This window comes from Phalacrocorax carbo, chromosome 13, assembly GCF_963921805.1.
Source record: "Phalacrocorax carbo chromosome 13, bPhaCar2.1, whole genome shotgun sequence".
Lineage (NCBI taxonomy): Eukaryota > Metazoa > Chordata > Aves > Suliformes > Phalacrocoracidae > Phalacrocorax > Phalacrocorax carbo.
In genome coordinates, this window is record NC_087525.1 from 15,723,736 (window position 1) to 15,739,479 (window position 15,744).

At 38.7% G+C, this 15,744-nt stretch overlaps 1 protein-coding gene across 1 annotated transcript in view; it reads left to right on the forward strand.

Moving 5' to 3' along the window:
• POLR3A (RNA polymerase III subunit A) overlaps positions 1-15,744 on the forward strand; it is a 39,565-nt gene that overhangs the window by 12,428 nt on the left and 11,393 nt on the right. The window contains exons 14-23 of the mRNA XM_064464904.1: positions 384-522; positions 2,514-2,678; positions 2,956-3,128; positions 4,354-4,465; positions 5,535-5,653; positions 6,796-6,933; positions 8,617-8,787; positions 9,534-9,647; positions 14,454-14,540; positions 14,626-14,708. Coding sequence (XP_064320974.1) covers positions 384-522; positions 2,514-2,678; positions 2,956-3,128; positions 4,354-4,465; positions 5,535-5,653; positions 6,796-6,933; positions 8,617-8,787; positions 9,534-9,647; positions 14,454-14,540; positions 14,626-14,708 — 1,301 coding nt within the window. The remainder of the gene's footprint in view (positions 1-383; positions 523-2,513; positions 2,679-2,955; positions 3,129-4,353; positions 4,466-5,534; positions 5,654-6,795; positions 6,934-8,616; positions 8,788-9,533; positions 9,648-14,453; positions 14,541-14,625; positions 14,709-15,744) is intronic.

Genomic DNA, 15,744 nt, shown 5'->3' on the forward strand with positions numbered 1-15,744 from the left:
AAACGTAAGCCAAAGGCACTCTATAAAGAAGGAATTATAAACGTTGCAACCTTTTTGGGAAATGAAATGACAGCATCATATTTTTTTCCTTTTTTTAATCAGAAGGGGAAACATGACAGTAAGAGGGAGCAATACAGCACGTTTCCCTACATGCATGCGCATGCTTTTCTCTAAAGGATAACCATTCGGCAGACAGCGTTCTTATATGAGCGTGTGATACTTTCCTGTTCAAAGGAAAGGCACTGTGCACTCCTACAAGTATGGTTCAGTACAGAAAGGTTCTATGTAGAAAACACTTTTACAATTAAATTCTTGCTTGCTGTTTTACTGTAGTTGTAGCATAAACTCTGCGGTCCTAATTCTTTTTCTTTTGTTTCTCTAAGCCTGTAACGCTCTGGACAGGAAAACAGGTTTTCAGCCTCATTCTCAAACCCAGCGATGATTGTCCTGTAAAAGCCAATCTACGAACCAAGGGCAAACAGTATTGTGGCAAAGGGGAAGACCTGTGTTACAATGATTCTTGTGAGTGACACTTCTGAAGCTGTGTTTTGGAAGCCTTCAAAGAAATCGTAGCTATTATTTTGTTGCGTTTGTTGCTGTTGAGCTCGCTGCAGGAGTTACAGCAGAACTTCACATAAGTACTCCTGAAATGAAAAATAAAATTATGCAGTTTATCTCAAAAGTTGAAGTTATACTGAACACTGAAGAGGAGACTTGAGCGCTTTCTTGTAATAAAATGTCTTTTGTACGATGCTAGGCTTGTCGTGATACTAAGGTAGTACTTGAAGGTGAGAGAAGAGATAAAAACAGAGAAGCTTAGGAAGCGGTTGTGCAGAGGGCAAGTGGGAAAATTTAATATCTTGAGTAGGGGTAGTGATACAGGGATTAGACGTCAAGCAGCGGAAGGAGACAGGATTTGTAGGGAAGACAGGAATCCTAGGATATCAAACCATCTGCATCCTTCCAGTTAGGGAAGTCAGAGTGGCAGATGGAATGCAGAGCATCAGGGTTGAAGAGGCTGTAGGAGTTGGGCAAGACTTTGCGTGTTATGTGGTAACAGCTGGAAAAGAACTTGAGCAGGCAGGATTAGCTTGGCTCCTTGCCGCTCAGAAGTGTAAGCTAAGGAACCTAGGGAGGAACCACTGATTTACAGTAATTCTTTTATGTAATGTTGATGTGAGAAAGAATTTACATTTAGGACTCAAATCCACTCTATGCCAGACACGGAGCGAGTTCTTTAGAAGATAGGACCACTCCGGTTGTGAAGCTGGTTATAAACATGGCGGCACAATGTTTTTCAGCCTCTAAGGAATGTGGGATGAAAGGCAACAAAGCAATCCTATTCACACTCGTGTGAACATAGGCCATCTTCTTTGCTCTCCAGTCTTTTCATTGTAGGAAGTATGGGAAGAATTCCATTTTCTGAGTTAGACAATAGCAAATGATGCAGAAAACATTTGGATTTTGTTGGTGACTCTGTTCATTTCTCCAAATAAACTTAATTTCTGAAGTGACACTAACTCTCTTGAGAATTTGCAGAGAACTTTCTGAAAAGTCTCAAGAAATCCTGGTATCGTATTTTGATTGTGTAGAGTAAGTAATAGAGCAGTGACTTCTGGTTCAAGAAGATGATTACCTAAATTCACATTGAAAACATGGAGCATAGAGTTCCATGTGCAAACATCTGCAGCGTTCTGCATGAAATGATTTGAATTGGATCCATCTACATTTGCCAGTTCTTTTTTTGAAAGATGGATAAGAAAGTTGAGGATGAACATATATTGTATTGCTGTCATAGGAAATATGTTTAAGGTGTGTGTGCAGAAGATACCTTTTAATTGCTTAAAGGCTAAAGCTTACAAGGAAGATTCAGTGCCTGAAATGGAAGGTTCCTGATGAGCAAAGGGAAGTCATCTAAAAGAGGAAGTGTGTATAGGCCTACAGGCAAGACAGATGGCTTCGTGATATGCTTGTATTAGAGACACCCGAGTCCAGTGCATCTTTTAAATTTAATCTGTGCCTCCAGAGGTGATTGAGTTGGACTGAATCGCAGAAACTTTGAATAAGAGAACTAGAACTTCACTTTTGAAATTTTGTTGCTCTATTTGATAAATAAATAAATAACTTTGGTTTATTATGCATGGTTGAGGACTATATCTGGACAGATAAGATCAATTGAAGACTTTATTCTGATTAATGAAACAAAGTTTATTTTTAAATTTTTGAGAAAAAGGATTATTCACAATGTTTCTCACAAGTCTTAAATTGGATACCGTTGCCTTTCTAAGGAGGAAGGGAAATATATTGTAACTCAGCTTGGTAAGCTCAAGTTGTGGGCTGTTCCCCTGACATACTTACTCCTGCACTTGTACAGATACATTAAATGTATGTCTTTGGGTTTCGCTCTTTTCATGAACAGAGTTTCTATTTAAAAACCTACTCCATAACTGATTACTAGAGTTCAGGTCAAGTTGTAGAAAAATGATGAATTCTTTTTGCCTTTTTATTCCTAGATGTCACAATTCAAAACAGTGAGTTAATGAGTGGCAGTATGGACAAAGGGACCTTAGGCTCAGGATCCAAGAACAACATCTTCTACATCTTGCTGAGAGACTGGGGACAGGTAGAAGCTGCAGACGCCATGTCACGACTAGCCAGACTTGCTCCTGTTTACCTTTGTAAGTAATGGAGGAAGTACTTTTTCGCTGTAAGATGGTATCTTAAAGCAGAAATATGGAGCAATCACGCAAGAGCTTTAATTCAAATATGATGTTTAAAAAAACAAGCTAGTTGTGAAGCTGACAGAAACAATGAAACAACTGATTGTGCTTGTCAAGTGCTTATGATGCTTATGGTGGTCGCATGATGGGAGGGAAAAATAAAGTTTGCGATGATAATATTTCCTGGCTTTATGAGCTGTCAATGTAATATTTTTTTCTCTTCTCTTTATAATAGCTAATCGTGGCTTTTCAATTGGAATTGGTGATGTAACCCCTGGGCAGGGCCTACTAAAAGCCAAGTATGAGCTCCTGAATGCCGGCTATAAGAAATGCGATGAGTATATTGAAGCTCTGAACACTGGCAAGCTACAGCAGCAACCTGGTTGTACTGCAGAAGAGACGCTAGAGGTAGAATTTTCAATTTAAATCACTACATATTGAGAGTAGAGACTTGATGAATATAATTATGTCAATTGTGAAATTCGAAGTTGTCTTCTGAAACATAAAAATACAAGCAAGACGGGTCCCTAGGTACGCAACTACAGCTGAGTCTGTCTGGGCTTAACATTTAGATGTTTGTATGCATCTGAAAATGTTAGGGAGGATCTCCGTTGTTTAGTATTTAGCTCCCTCCCTCCCTCCTGGCTCAATGTATTGAGGTGACATAAAATAGAAGAGGACAAAATTCACAGGTAATTGGAACAGGGTTAATTAGGTTTATCAATATTTGCTAAGTTAATGAATATCTGTAATAGCAAAGGACTTAACCCAAGAAGCAAAACATTCCTTTAGTTACGGTTCTGTTTGTAGGCAAGTGTTTTCTTGCCCCGTATCAGGGCAAAAGTTAAGTGGATTTTGCTAGGTTTTTTCTTTTTTCTGTAGAAATTTTGATGAAGAGCAATTAACATTTCCCAAAAGCTTACAGACTTGAAGTCAGCTGAAGAATGCTCTTGTCATTGTCTTTAATGGTTTCATACATTTGTCTTCTTGACTAGTCAATGTCTAGTTTTTACCTTAAAAAAAAAAAAAAAGTAGAAAGTAAAAGAAAAAATTACCGACAAAAAACCAACCAGAAAACCCCACCCTATTTTGAAGTAGTGCCACTGTCGTCCCGTTTGAAGTGACACTGGCTGAAAGCAGTGTCTTGCAGTCTTTTCCACTCTTCGTCTTTTCAGACACCTGTGTATGTCCTAGAGTGATGGGTTTTTTAATATGCATTTGTTATAGTCTTAACAATTTGAAATAGCAGCGTTGTACTCTGTGAAAGCAGTCCAAAAATACTTGTTTGCGTCTGGTGGGTTTTTTTTTGGTGGTAGTCTTTCATGTAGCACGGTGGGACTTAGAGCGTAGTTCAGTCCTCAGTTTAGCTGAAGCCAGTGCTGCTGACAAAAGAGGCTGTGATGTCCCTGGCTGCCCCGTCTCATCCCAACGAAGACTTTCTTTGCAGCAAACTGGAAAGTTACACAAGTTTGAAGTTAAACAACTTTTACCCAAAGCAACATATAGGTTTCCTTATCTTTAGTGTATTTTGAATTCCCTTTGGCTGTTGGAGGTGCTGCTGACAAGTGACAAGAGTACTGTTTGTGTATGGTATTTTTAATGAATGCTGAATCTCTGAAATCTTGGATTTCAGGCCTTAATCCTTAAAGAACTCTCTGTTATCAGAGATCACGCTGGCAGTGCCTGTCTCAGAGAACTGGACAAGAGCAACAGTCCCCTTATCATGGCTCTCTGTGGTTCTAAAGGTAGGGAAAGCTCAACTTTGGAAGTAGATTGCTCGCTCCATCACTGTTCTCCGAATTACTACTTCTGTATTTAGAGTTAGTTTTATATGGTCAGTTGTTCAAGTATTAAACTTGTCATAGACATGTGACTCTTCTCAGTAAGTACAGGTTGGGTACAGTTTATTAAAATCAAGCTGATGTGCTAGTTTTTGTATCTTTACATTTTTATTTCAGGTTCAGAAAATCTTAATAGAACTTGAGATGTTCTTAAGACTTTAATTAATCAGTAAGAAGTTTCCAGTTGCATTTCTGATTTCAAGTATCTATATCACATATGAAAATCGATGGGAAATGATATATTAAGAATTGGAGCTAATATTTAAGCCATCTTCGCTGCTTTGTTTCTGAAGGACCACCTGTGTAGTAAATACTTGTTCTATATTCTTATCTGAGCTTTCCTTTGTTTCCCGTGAGAATTGGAAGAAATAGCTTAACCCCTTGCCTTTATCTGTCTAATCAATTGTAGAGTGACTTTTTGTATTCCTAGAGAAATCCTGAAATCTAAGAAAGAGATATATTGAGTGTATAATTGGTGGGGGCGTTGTTTGCAAACACGTTCAGCAAATAAAACTTCTGGGTTAGTGACCTAATTCTCTGGAACTTAATTTCTTGTAGGAATCTTGGTAGACTCTGAACCTGACATTAAAAATATGTTTGTTGAAGAAATGGTGAAGTAAAATATGTAGGTTAGGATTGTGGGTTGTATAAAACACAATCCTTAATACAAAACCGGGTAGTGTAAGGACCGTAGCCAAATAGTGGTGGCATGAATGTCTATGACGCAAAGGTGAAGGTTTTAAAAGGAGGTATTAGCTATGTCATAGACTAACTTGGTTGTCAGTCTCTGCATAAATGCTGCCATGAACAGGACAAGTAACAGAAAAGCTTCTTTAACTGTGGCAATTCTAAGTGTGTTTTTGAAGAATTATGAAGCTAAATAATAGACCTTCGTAGACGTGAAGGTAGCTCAGCAGAGGAGCAATGATGTTCCTCATTTGTGAGTGAGATTTTGTTTTCGTTTTCTTTTCAGGCTCCTTCATTAATATATCCCAGATGATTGCTTGTGTAGGTCAGCAGGCTATCAGTGGGTCCCGAGTTCCTGACGGCTTTGAGAACAGATCCTTGCCTCACTTTGAGAAGCATTCTAAGGTGATTCTGTGTGTTTACAATACACGGTAAAGGAGAGTGAAACAAGTTACCCTCAACCGTTTTAAGAAGGACGCATGATAGGATGAGTTGTCATGATGTGGTGAAGGAAAAGAATCACTTATGGTGAATGTACAATGTTTTGAATGTGACTTGGGAGTTAACAGTAGTGTTGTGAATTGTCGTAGGATGTCTAGTTAGCTTGTATTTTCACAACTAAGCCTTCCAGAGACCTTTCTATTTTAATAAAATTGAACTAAGTCTGATAATACATTTTTGGTTCTCTTGAGAGTCTGAAAAATAATTTGCTAAAGTTTCTCTCTTGCGTTCTGAGGGTTCTAGGTACCAGCTGTCAATCCCGTGAGTGGGTTAGTCAGGTAGCTCAAGTGTCAGATGGTAGCCATGACATTTGCAGTTGTCATTAAATGTCCAAATTTCAGCTTCCGAGTTCTGTAACGTAAAATCTTTTTGTTTCTGAATAAATTGAAGAAGAAAAAATACTTCATGGATTAGATGAGAAGGTGAAAGTTAAATTTTAACTCTAGTTTTTTAGTGATTTAGGAAGCACTACATGTTAAATAACAACAAAAAGTGATCTTCTAAAAGGAACCTCTTTGTAGCCTATACATTGTTCTGTGTGGTCATGGAGGCCGTTTGGTGGTGTTTGACTTAAAGGGATGCCTGCATGGGCAAGGACTCTTCTCAGAATTAGTTACGTACAACATCCAGTCACATTTTTTAGTGGATTCCTTGGCCTTCAGCACTGCACGTACCCTTGCGATACTATTGCAAAATGAATGTTCTTATTGCCTGTTCAATTAGTGCAGCTCTTTAAGGGAGGCTGCGGTGCTAGAAGTTGGTGCAGTGGTAGCAAGGAAAGGCTAGAAGCATGACGAGGCTTGTAGAAGGATGAAGAAAGCCTGTTAGATTAGTTTGGAAGAACTAGGCAAGGGTTCTGGAGCCTTTAATCAGATCTAAAATACAAACATTGAACTTCAGAGCTAAATGCAGCTGAGATGATTGCTCTGTTTGTGTATGTATTGGCTAACTATCTGAAAGAATTTAGGTGACATACGAGTTTTTCTGTAACATGCATACAGAACGTACATTGCATTTTAACCACTGTTTCCCACTCTTCTCTGTAGCTCCCGGCAGCAAAAGGCTTTGTTGCTAATAGCTTCTACTCTGGGTTGACTCCCACTGAATTTTTTTTTCATACAATGGCTGGTCGAGAAGGTCTGGTTGACACAGCTGTAAAAACAGCCGAAACTGGATATATGCAGGTAACTGTCAGTGGAGTGGGATTTTTATCGGTCTTGCAAAAGGAGGATATTTCTCATGTGCATGGTGAGGTGAGGGGTGGGGGACAAGTGCCTGCATTATGCCTGTCTGTTTGTTTTTGTGGTAACAGAGTAATTTATACTGTGAAATACATGATTTTGCTCTAGTTTCCAGTAGATGCGAGGTTTCTAAACCAGACGTCGGGCGATGGTACGGTAACATGCTTGTATTAAGCTGTTTACTCTTGAACGTGGGTGATAAGAGCCCTCGTTCTATGGAATTATTGAGGACTACTTTCTCTGCGGTGTGTGTTCTTAAAACCCACGTGAATGATGGAAGGTTTGTCAGTGCATTATAACATAGGTAGGAGTTGTGAGTGCTTTTTCAGGTAAGTTATTTCAACAGTGAGAACCAGAGAACACAAATCTTTGGTTTGGGTTATTTAAAGAAAGATTGTCTGGATGACAGAAATATGGCTGAAGTTCTCTCTTAGCACCTGTTCTGTCTAGGTAACAGGCACCTTGGCCATACAGACTTGGACTTAAAGTTCTGTAAGATGGTAGTGTCTTTGGCTGTATCTCCTGTGAAAATAAATGTCCCTCCAACAAAGCTTCTTGCTGTTATGAGCAGTCTTAAGACTTCAGTGAAAATATTAAACTAGTGTTTTAAGTAAAATCTTCTCCCCAGTGCAACAGGCAGTAGAAAAGCCAAGATAATTTGGGGCTGGGGACACATTCAGAGATATGCAAGTAACTCTACAGAGCCTCAAATCAATTCCTTTTGGGGTGGGTGACTAATTAGACCATTTGTTTCCCAAACTAATGGAATAATGTTTGCATGTGTGTAAGTATATACAAATACATATAAATATAAGCAACCTGCAAAATATTTTTCCTCATCAACTTTCACCCTACATGAATAAATTACAGCACTTGGACTTTGGAATTAAAAAAAACAAACCCACAAACCCCCATTTATTTAATTTGATTTTATTTATTTCCTATTTCCTTACTGAAAAAAAAAAACCCAAACAATTTATATTCTTTAGTGAGCTAACTTACTTTTGTAGAACAGTGTGGTCCATCTTTGAAGTAAAAACATTTTTAACCACTAATGCTTCATAGCTTGTCTTTTTTTTGGGAGGCAGAGGAAGGAAGATGGTAGTAAAAGGATTTCCCAGTACAAGGAATTAATATAAGAGAAGTAGCTAACACTGGTAGAAAAACAACACCTATTGGCCTTGACAGATGAGCTCTTCGGTTTTTTGTCAGTGACAAAAGTAAAAAATCATCGACTGATCTTGCGTCTATATGCAAGAAGTGTTGCGTCCCTTAAAAAATAAACCTGATTGGGAGAATATGAATTTTCTGTCAGAAAAAAACCCCAATTCCTCAGACTACAATAGGTTCTTGCAGCTTAGCATTAGGTTTCCTATATGATGGAATTTCTGAATGTGGAGATTTGTGTTGTTGCTTTAAATTTTGTTATTGTTGGTTTTCTTATTTCTGGGCAATGGACAGTAAAGCCCTAGGGATAATATATGATTTAAGAGGTTTTCGTGCCTGCTAATCACTGTGTCATATTTATCTTCTGAGTCCAGTTTCTATACTTCTTGTAATCCTGATCAATAGTTATTTTCAAAAAGATCCCATTTAATTTTCTTGCACTTTTTTCCCCCCCTTCAGAGGCGGCTGGTAAAATCACTTGAAGATCTTTGCTCACAGTATGATTTGACAGTCAGAAGTTCTACTGGTGACATTATACAGTTTATTTATGGAGGAGATGGCTTGGATCCTGCAGCCATGGAAGGGAAGGATGAACCGCTGGAATTCAAGCGAGTTCTAGACAATATCAGGGTAAGGAGTACTGAAATCTTTGTAAATTACCGAGAGAGTTGTTTCAATTGAAGTATTGATTTCTAAATTGCCTTTTTGCGTGGTCCTGGTCAGTCTTTCAGCATGTGTATGCTAAGAGTTATAGATACTTTTCACATTAGAACAGAGCAACTAGGACGAAACTGTGTATAAGCTTTGAAAAATAGATTTTTCTTCTGTGCTTAGATGTAGTTCTAGGGCCTAATATCCAACTCACTAGGTAAATCACTACGGGCTTAGTTGGGTAGTAGATTGGATTTACAAAGTCATTCCTTACTAGATCAAGGCACACATGTTCTTTGTGTTGAACTGCTGCTTAGGTCGGAGGCCTGATGTGGTGCGGAGTAACTCTGGACGTACTGCATTGTTTGAAGAACGGTATTGTTTGGTTCTGGTTTTGTGGCTGATTTGTTCTCCCCCACCCCCCAACAAAAGATAAAAGCCTTTTGCTGAAATGACTTCTGTAATGTGAGGGTAATGAATTGATAGAATTAGAAACGTGTGTGTGTCGACCTTCAGACTTACACAAGTAAGTAGGAATGTACGTAGAACTTCTGTTCACTATAGTCCGGTATTATATAGTAGAGAAAACCCCAAAACTAAAAACCCCCAAAACCCAAAACTCAAGAATACTGTTAATCACTTGTATGTCTCTCTATTCTGTGTCTTTACAGTGAAGTTTTTGTGCATACGTTTTACATGAAGAAGTAATTTTTTTTCCTCTTCAGGCCGTGTATCCATGCCGAAGTGAACCAGCCCTTAGTAAAAATGAATTGGTGTTGACATCTGAGTCCATCATGAAGAAGAATGAATTTCTTTGCTGCAGAGACAGTTTTCTGCAGGTAATTATCTCACTTCTTTTTCACACTGTGATTAATTTTTCCTTATAAATCAAGGAAATAAAATAAAATGGTCTTATCAATCTGTAGGAGCAATGGCTGAATTTTATGCAGCAGTGGCAGGGATAGTTTGTTCAGTAATATGTTTTTGTAGGTTTAGGGGGTGGGGAGGTAGGACTATACTAATTTTAACTCCTATTGTGGTAGTGGTTCACATTCATCACAGGAACATGAGAAATGAGAGAAAAATATAGTGATTTTTGAGTAGAAGGTGTCGCTGATCTTGGCTATCTTGCTGGAATTTTTCTCCATAGCAAGATAGTACAGTGATTATGTGCTTCCCTGGGACATCAGAAATAAAATAATATTTATTGACTATGTAAGAAACCGCTAGGACTGAGGCTCATGGTCCGTTATTATACATACGTTTTTGATATTGACTCTCTAAATAACTGGTTTTACTCATTTGCTTGTTTTCCTGCAGTAAAAACACCAGTTACACCCCTGCACCTCTTCCCCTTGCTTTCTCAGGGTACTAACCCAGCAAAAAACTTCTGCTCCATGAAGTGCTTTGCTGGACAGGGCTTATCTTCTGGGGAGTACTTCGCTGTCTTTTAAGGATGAGGGAGTGTTCACGTGACTGCCTGCACTTGGAATTGTAAAAGTCAATGTGTTTGAAAGAGCATTAAGCAATTTTAATATTTATGAGAGCAGCCACACCTGAGACTACTTCGGGAGACAGTGATAAAAACTGTAGAATTAACCTGCCTGTGGACACATAAGTGTCTCGATGAACCTTCTGATTGCTGGCAGCGTTGAGAACAACGTGAAGTTAGTGGCCTGCTTTTGGAGGGTTTCTTTCTAACGGATGAGAGCGCTTCTGAGCGAAAGGTGACAAAACTAGTAAGCAGTTGTTTATAAACCTGATTCGCAATTCTGTTGCTAGAGTTGAAAAAATAATGAGATATATACCTGAAATATACTGTAAATCTTAACTGCATCTCCAAAGGGGAAAAAAAATTGCAATATACTAATACCAAAGTTAGGAGATGAAGCTGTTCCTTGAGGTGTACATCTTTGTAATCATATCAGGAAAATCTGAATTGCTATTAATTTCAGAAAGACAGATATGACTACATCGCTTCAAGGGCAGTTAGTTTAACTTAAGATTTTTAAGTTTTAGATACTGTTACATTTTTTTCTTTGCTTTTCTTTTTCTCTTCATCCTTGAAGACATTAACTGAGACAGGTTATGAGAAATATAATGAGGTAATTGTAGCATGTGTGTGCACTGTGTGAGCATTAATGTTAGTGCTTTTTAGCTAAAGATGTGTGTATAGTGCTAAAGTAACTCATTAGCATATATACATTACTGCTTGTTAAACTACAAAGTAGGCGTTCCTCACAATAATTTACCTAATTCCTTTTTAATGGTGAAAACCATGACACATGAATTAATCCCCATAGTTAAATCTGAGGATTTTGAGGATTTGAGTAAGCTTTCTTTCAGTACGTAACTCGCCTTTCTAAAACTCATTCTTTCAGTCTTTAGGAATATTTGCATGGTTTTTCTGACATTTTCCTATCCCTTCCTCCATTTTTCCCTTCCAGAACAGAGATATTTCTTATCGCAGTTATATTGCTAGGAGGTTCCTATAATGGGCTTATCCACTCTTGTCCAGAGAACAGGATGTCTAAAAAGCCTTTCTCAAACAGCCTAGCGTTGGTTCTGCCTGCACTCTGCCCTCGCTGGAGGGAGCTCAGCCGATGAAAAAGCAGATTGTTGGCTGGCACAGTTTCAGTGGTGTTCATGTTTTAATATATTTGAGAATATTAAGATACGGGTGAACAGAAATTTTTTTTTTTCTTACTGAAATCAGGAAAATCTTTAGGAGCCCTCACAATGGAGAAAAAAATTAACAATCCTTTTTCTGTGGGGAGTTTTTTGGAGGTGATTGAATACGAGTACTGGGAGGTGTGGTGCTGAGCACACAGCCAGTCAGCACTGGAGTATGTAGAGCTGACCTAATGGTCTGCCTGGGCTCGAATGGATTTTGCTGCATCTTGTGGGGTTGCCTGTACCACTCTGCACATCAGTGCGCTTCTTAACTGTGAGGATTCTTATATTAGCGGTGCCTCACGTCTATAAATGATGGCATTTATAGTTTAAGTGCTGGGAAACACGATGCAAATGCCTGGGTGACTTGGCGTTATACCCTGGACGGCTGTTTTGACTAAACGCCGGCTCTGTGGGAGCTGGCGAGGCCCACGTTGAGCCAGAGTGTACAGAGTCGGTTTGGTGCCTTCTTGTTAAACGGGTCCAGACTAAAAGACATCAGAGGTTTAGACAATGTGAAAGGGCCATGGGTGTCTTGAGCCTCGCTGTGGAAGGAACATGGCTGCGCTCGCAGAGGACACTGTTGCACTGAAGATAAGAGGTCGATAGAGGGGCTCAGCAAAGAGTGAGCTATGTTCTCTTTCTATTTGTAGCATAAATTAATCCGTAGTCTGGATAAACTGCTAACAGCTGATTGAAAGTTGGGAGGAATAGGTTGTTTCCTCTTTTAGTTTTTGTGCATGAATAGAACTTTTGACAATGAAAACCAAATGTCTTCAGAGATTTATCGTTTATTTCTCAAGTTTTTTGGCTCCAGTGTATGGAAATTATGTATTGAGTACCTTATTTTTACAAATCAGAATGATATATAACAGTTGATTTAGGATGTTGGAGAGGGGTGGGGTTTTTGGTTTTGTTTGGTTTTGGTTGTTTTTTTTTTTTAAGTATTTTGGAACTTGGAGACTGTCAGAGAGGACAAGTTGACAATATCTAGTTTGCCATAGTGCTGTTTGCAGACCTATGTGCTTTTGGTCAAAAGTCTGCCCTATTGTGGGTTTAATGATATGACCACATGACCAGTTTTTCAGCCAGTGTGACAACCTTTTTTGAGGAGTTGGTGGTGGTGTGGATATTATCACTGTCCCTGGTTTTATGTGAGTAGATCAAAATTTAAAAGACCTTAGCCCTCGGTGTTCTGGAGGGAGAAGTTAGTGTTACACATTCTGCCTCCTTCCTCTTCCCTTCCTGCTCCTTCACAAAAGAAGCATCTTCCAAGATACAATTACTTTTAAAGTTCCTCCTTTAGTGTTTTTCTTCCTCTGGATCAAATGTTCTGATCTTCTGCAAGTCCTGCAGTATTCCTTGTTTTTATGCACCCGCAGTAGAAAGATTAATTCTTCCAATACTGCTTTATTGCTTAACACTTAATTTAGGAAATCAATGTACCAATTTTATGCAGAGATTTCAGGGTCAAAAATCTTAAAAATGGCAAAATTGATGAATTAATATGATGTACTGCAGGGCAAAAGGGGCAGAAATGTATGAATGCATCCTGTTTCATCCAAGCGGGAAGGCAACTTGAAGCATCCGTTCCAGCAGCACACTTCTGTTGTTGGTTCTTCCATTTGAACTTTGTTCTAGTATTCACAGAAAATAACGTACTGTCTGAAAAATACCTTGAATACCAGGAAGAATGTTGTTATTCTGGGAATCTGAGGATTCTGTTAGGATGTAATAGAAATGTTTTGGTAGTGATTTATTAATTCAGTTGTTAAAAGAAAAAAAAACAAACATTCACTCAAATATTTACTCAATTCTGCAAGTGATTTTCAGTGCCTGGCTACTGCGGTGGCTGGGGGGAGTCCAGTCCCGAGTGAAGAAGAGGTGATATTGTATATCATCCTGGTCGTCAGGCAGGACTAATGACGTTGAAAGCGTTTAAAAGGACTCCAAAAATGAAACTATTCACTTCTCCACAGAGGCTTTCTTAAATCCTTGCTGAGGTAGATGGGAAGGATTTCCCCTTGCTTTTTGTTTTGCTAACCCTGTGTTATGGTAAGGTCTTGTAATAAGCCTACTGTTATGGAGGAGTTTAATTGTGGACCTCATATTTCATGAGATCTAGTGTTCATAGCTATATCCAAAGCGTAATGCCCGACTCATGTTTCATAGAAATGTTGGATATTTTCCCAACAGTGTCGTTTCACTTTATGTGCCAGTAAAGATGGCTAGAACTACTTTCGGGTATACCTGACAGGAGGGTGAAAGGTTTATGTACTACTACATGTGAAATGCAATTATCTGCAGGACCTGTCCACAGTGTAGAGAAGTTATTTGAGCTATGTTAGGTAGAGACTGTCATGTATGTATCAATTTTGAGGATGTTGTGTCCATCCGTCCCCCCACTAAATAAAGCACATCCTGAATCTCTGAAATCTGTCCAGCAGGTGTCCTCTGTATATTTCTTCTCTTGCCACAGTCCTTCCGCTTTGACTTATTTTGAATACTGAGAAATGGCTGAGAAGGTGTTTCTGTCAGTATCCTCAGAAAATAAGGATTTTGAGAGCTTGGTTGTTTTTTGTTTTTTTTTTTTTTTCTGGTTGGTGGTTGGTTGGTTGTTTCTTTTTTTTGATGGTAGAATCAGTTTCAGTAAGTGGTGGGTAGGAGGGAAGGGTCAACAGAAGTCACCTTTCTTCAGTTTTCAGTGTGTGCTCAGGAAGGATGCTTTTATTCAGCATGGACAATATTCCTCGTGTACTGCTGCTAATTTGTGGTTACACAAGAGTGAACCTGGTTTGCTGAATTCTAGTGTATGTGTGTGCCTAAGTTTTGATGTTCCTCTCCTCATATTGTGCATTGTTAATTTATTATTGTAAACATCGAGTTTGGAGCTCTCAGCAAATCACTTACTGCTGAAGACTTCATAATGAAGACTGGCTCTTTTGCTTACTGTTGTTTTAATGTAATTTCAGGAAATTAAAAAATTCATCAAAGGTGTTTCTGAGAAGATAAAAAAAACTAGGGACAAGTATGGCATTAATGACAATGGCACAACGGAGGTAAGCAGTTTCAAGGGAGTAATTTTGTAGTTAGCTTAAATCTTCATAAGCTATTGCTTTTCCAACTATTCTATTCTCTTTTCAGCCACGAGTTTTGTATCAGTTGGATAGGATTACTCCAACGCAACTAGAGAAGTTTCTAGAGACTTGTAGAGACAAATACATGAGGTAAGTGTTTAGCCTGTTGTTTTCTCGGTTTATTCCCCCCACCCACCCATTTAGGTGCAATCTAGGAGCGTATTTTGCTCTTTTGATTGTAGGAATGTTGGTTGTGTTGTGAATGCCGTACAAATAAAGAATAAGAAACAGTTGGCCCCAGTGACATAAATATTGCAAGACAAAGGTAGAATGCCAAAAAAAAAAAAAAAAAGCATTGCCATCTACAGGTGGGTTTGTTAAGGGAGAGTTGAGTCTTGTACGAGACTTGTGGAGGCCTGAAAGAGCTGAGGTTTTTACCTTTCTCTTTTGAGCCATAATCTGATTATTTCGTTAAAAGACTCCTACTGATTTGTTTGGTTTCCTTTTACATTGTAGAAAAAATGCTTTATCTTTCATTTTGTGGTTCTTGATCATGCAAAGCTATCTGCTTGTGTTTAGGCACCTTTCTTGTGAAATAGTAGTAGTCATACCAGTGAATGCAGTTTTCTTCTACAGCTACCTGTTACTTCATACCCGCAGATCATACTTTGACAGCAGATTCTGGTAAAAGCCAAAAGTAATAGGATTCAGAGTGAGAGAGGATCTTGTTTAAACACTACCATCTTTACACCCACTGGCAGACATGCTCCCTTCCCCCCCTCTTGCAGGAGATTGTTCCAAACCTCCAAAGAGTCCATACAAAGTGATGTCTGAATAGGTTGGTTTCACATCTGTACGGATCTCGATGGTTATTCTTGATCCACAGTCTGTGAAGAGTTATGTCACACTCTCTGCTAATGTGTTCTTGACTCTGTTATGCACTTGTAGGAGCTTTTTGTCTGTTATTCTTGGTGTCTAACAAGATAGTGTGGATGTTTTAATCTCTTTAACATTGAGAGTTGTTTAATTTACTTAGACTCCTTGGATTTGTTCGTTGGCGTGCAGCCATTGGCGACATCTGCTTTGTGGCCTCACGCTCACCTGCATCAGTCATCTGCTAATAGTTTTCTCTTTTTCTAGAAAATTCATGTATATGTAAAATTCTTAATGTACCTATTTTAATGCA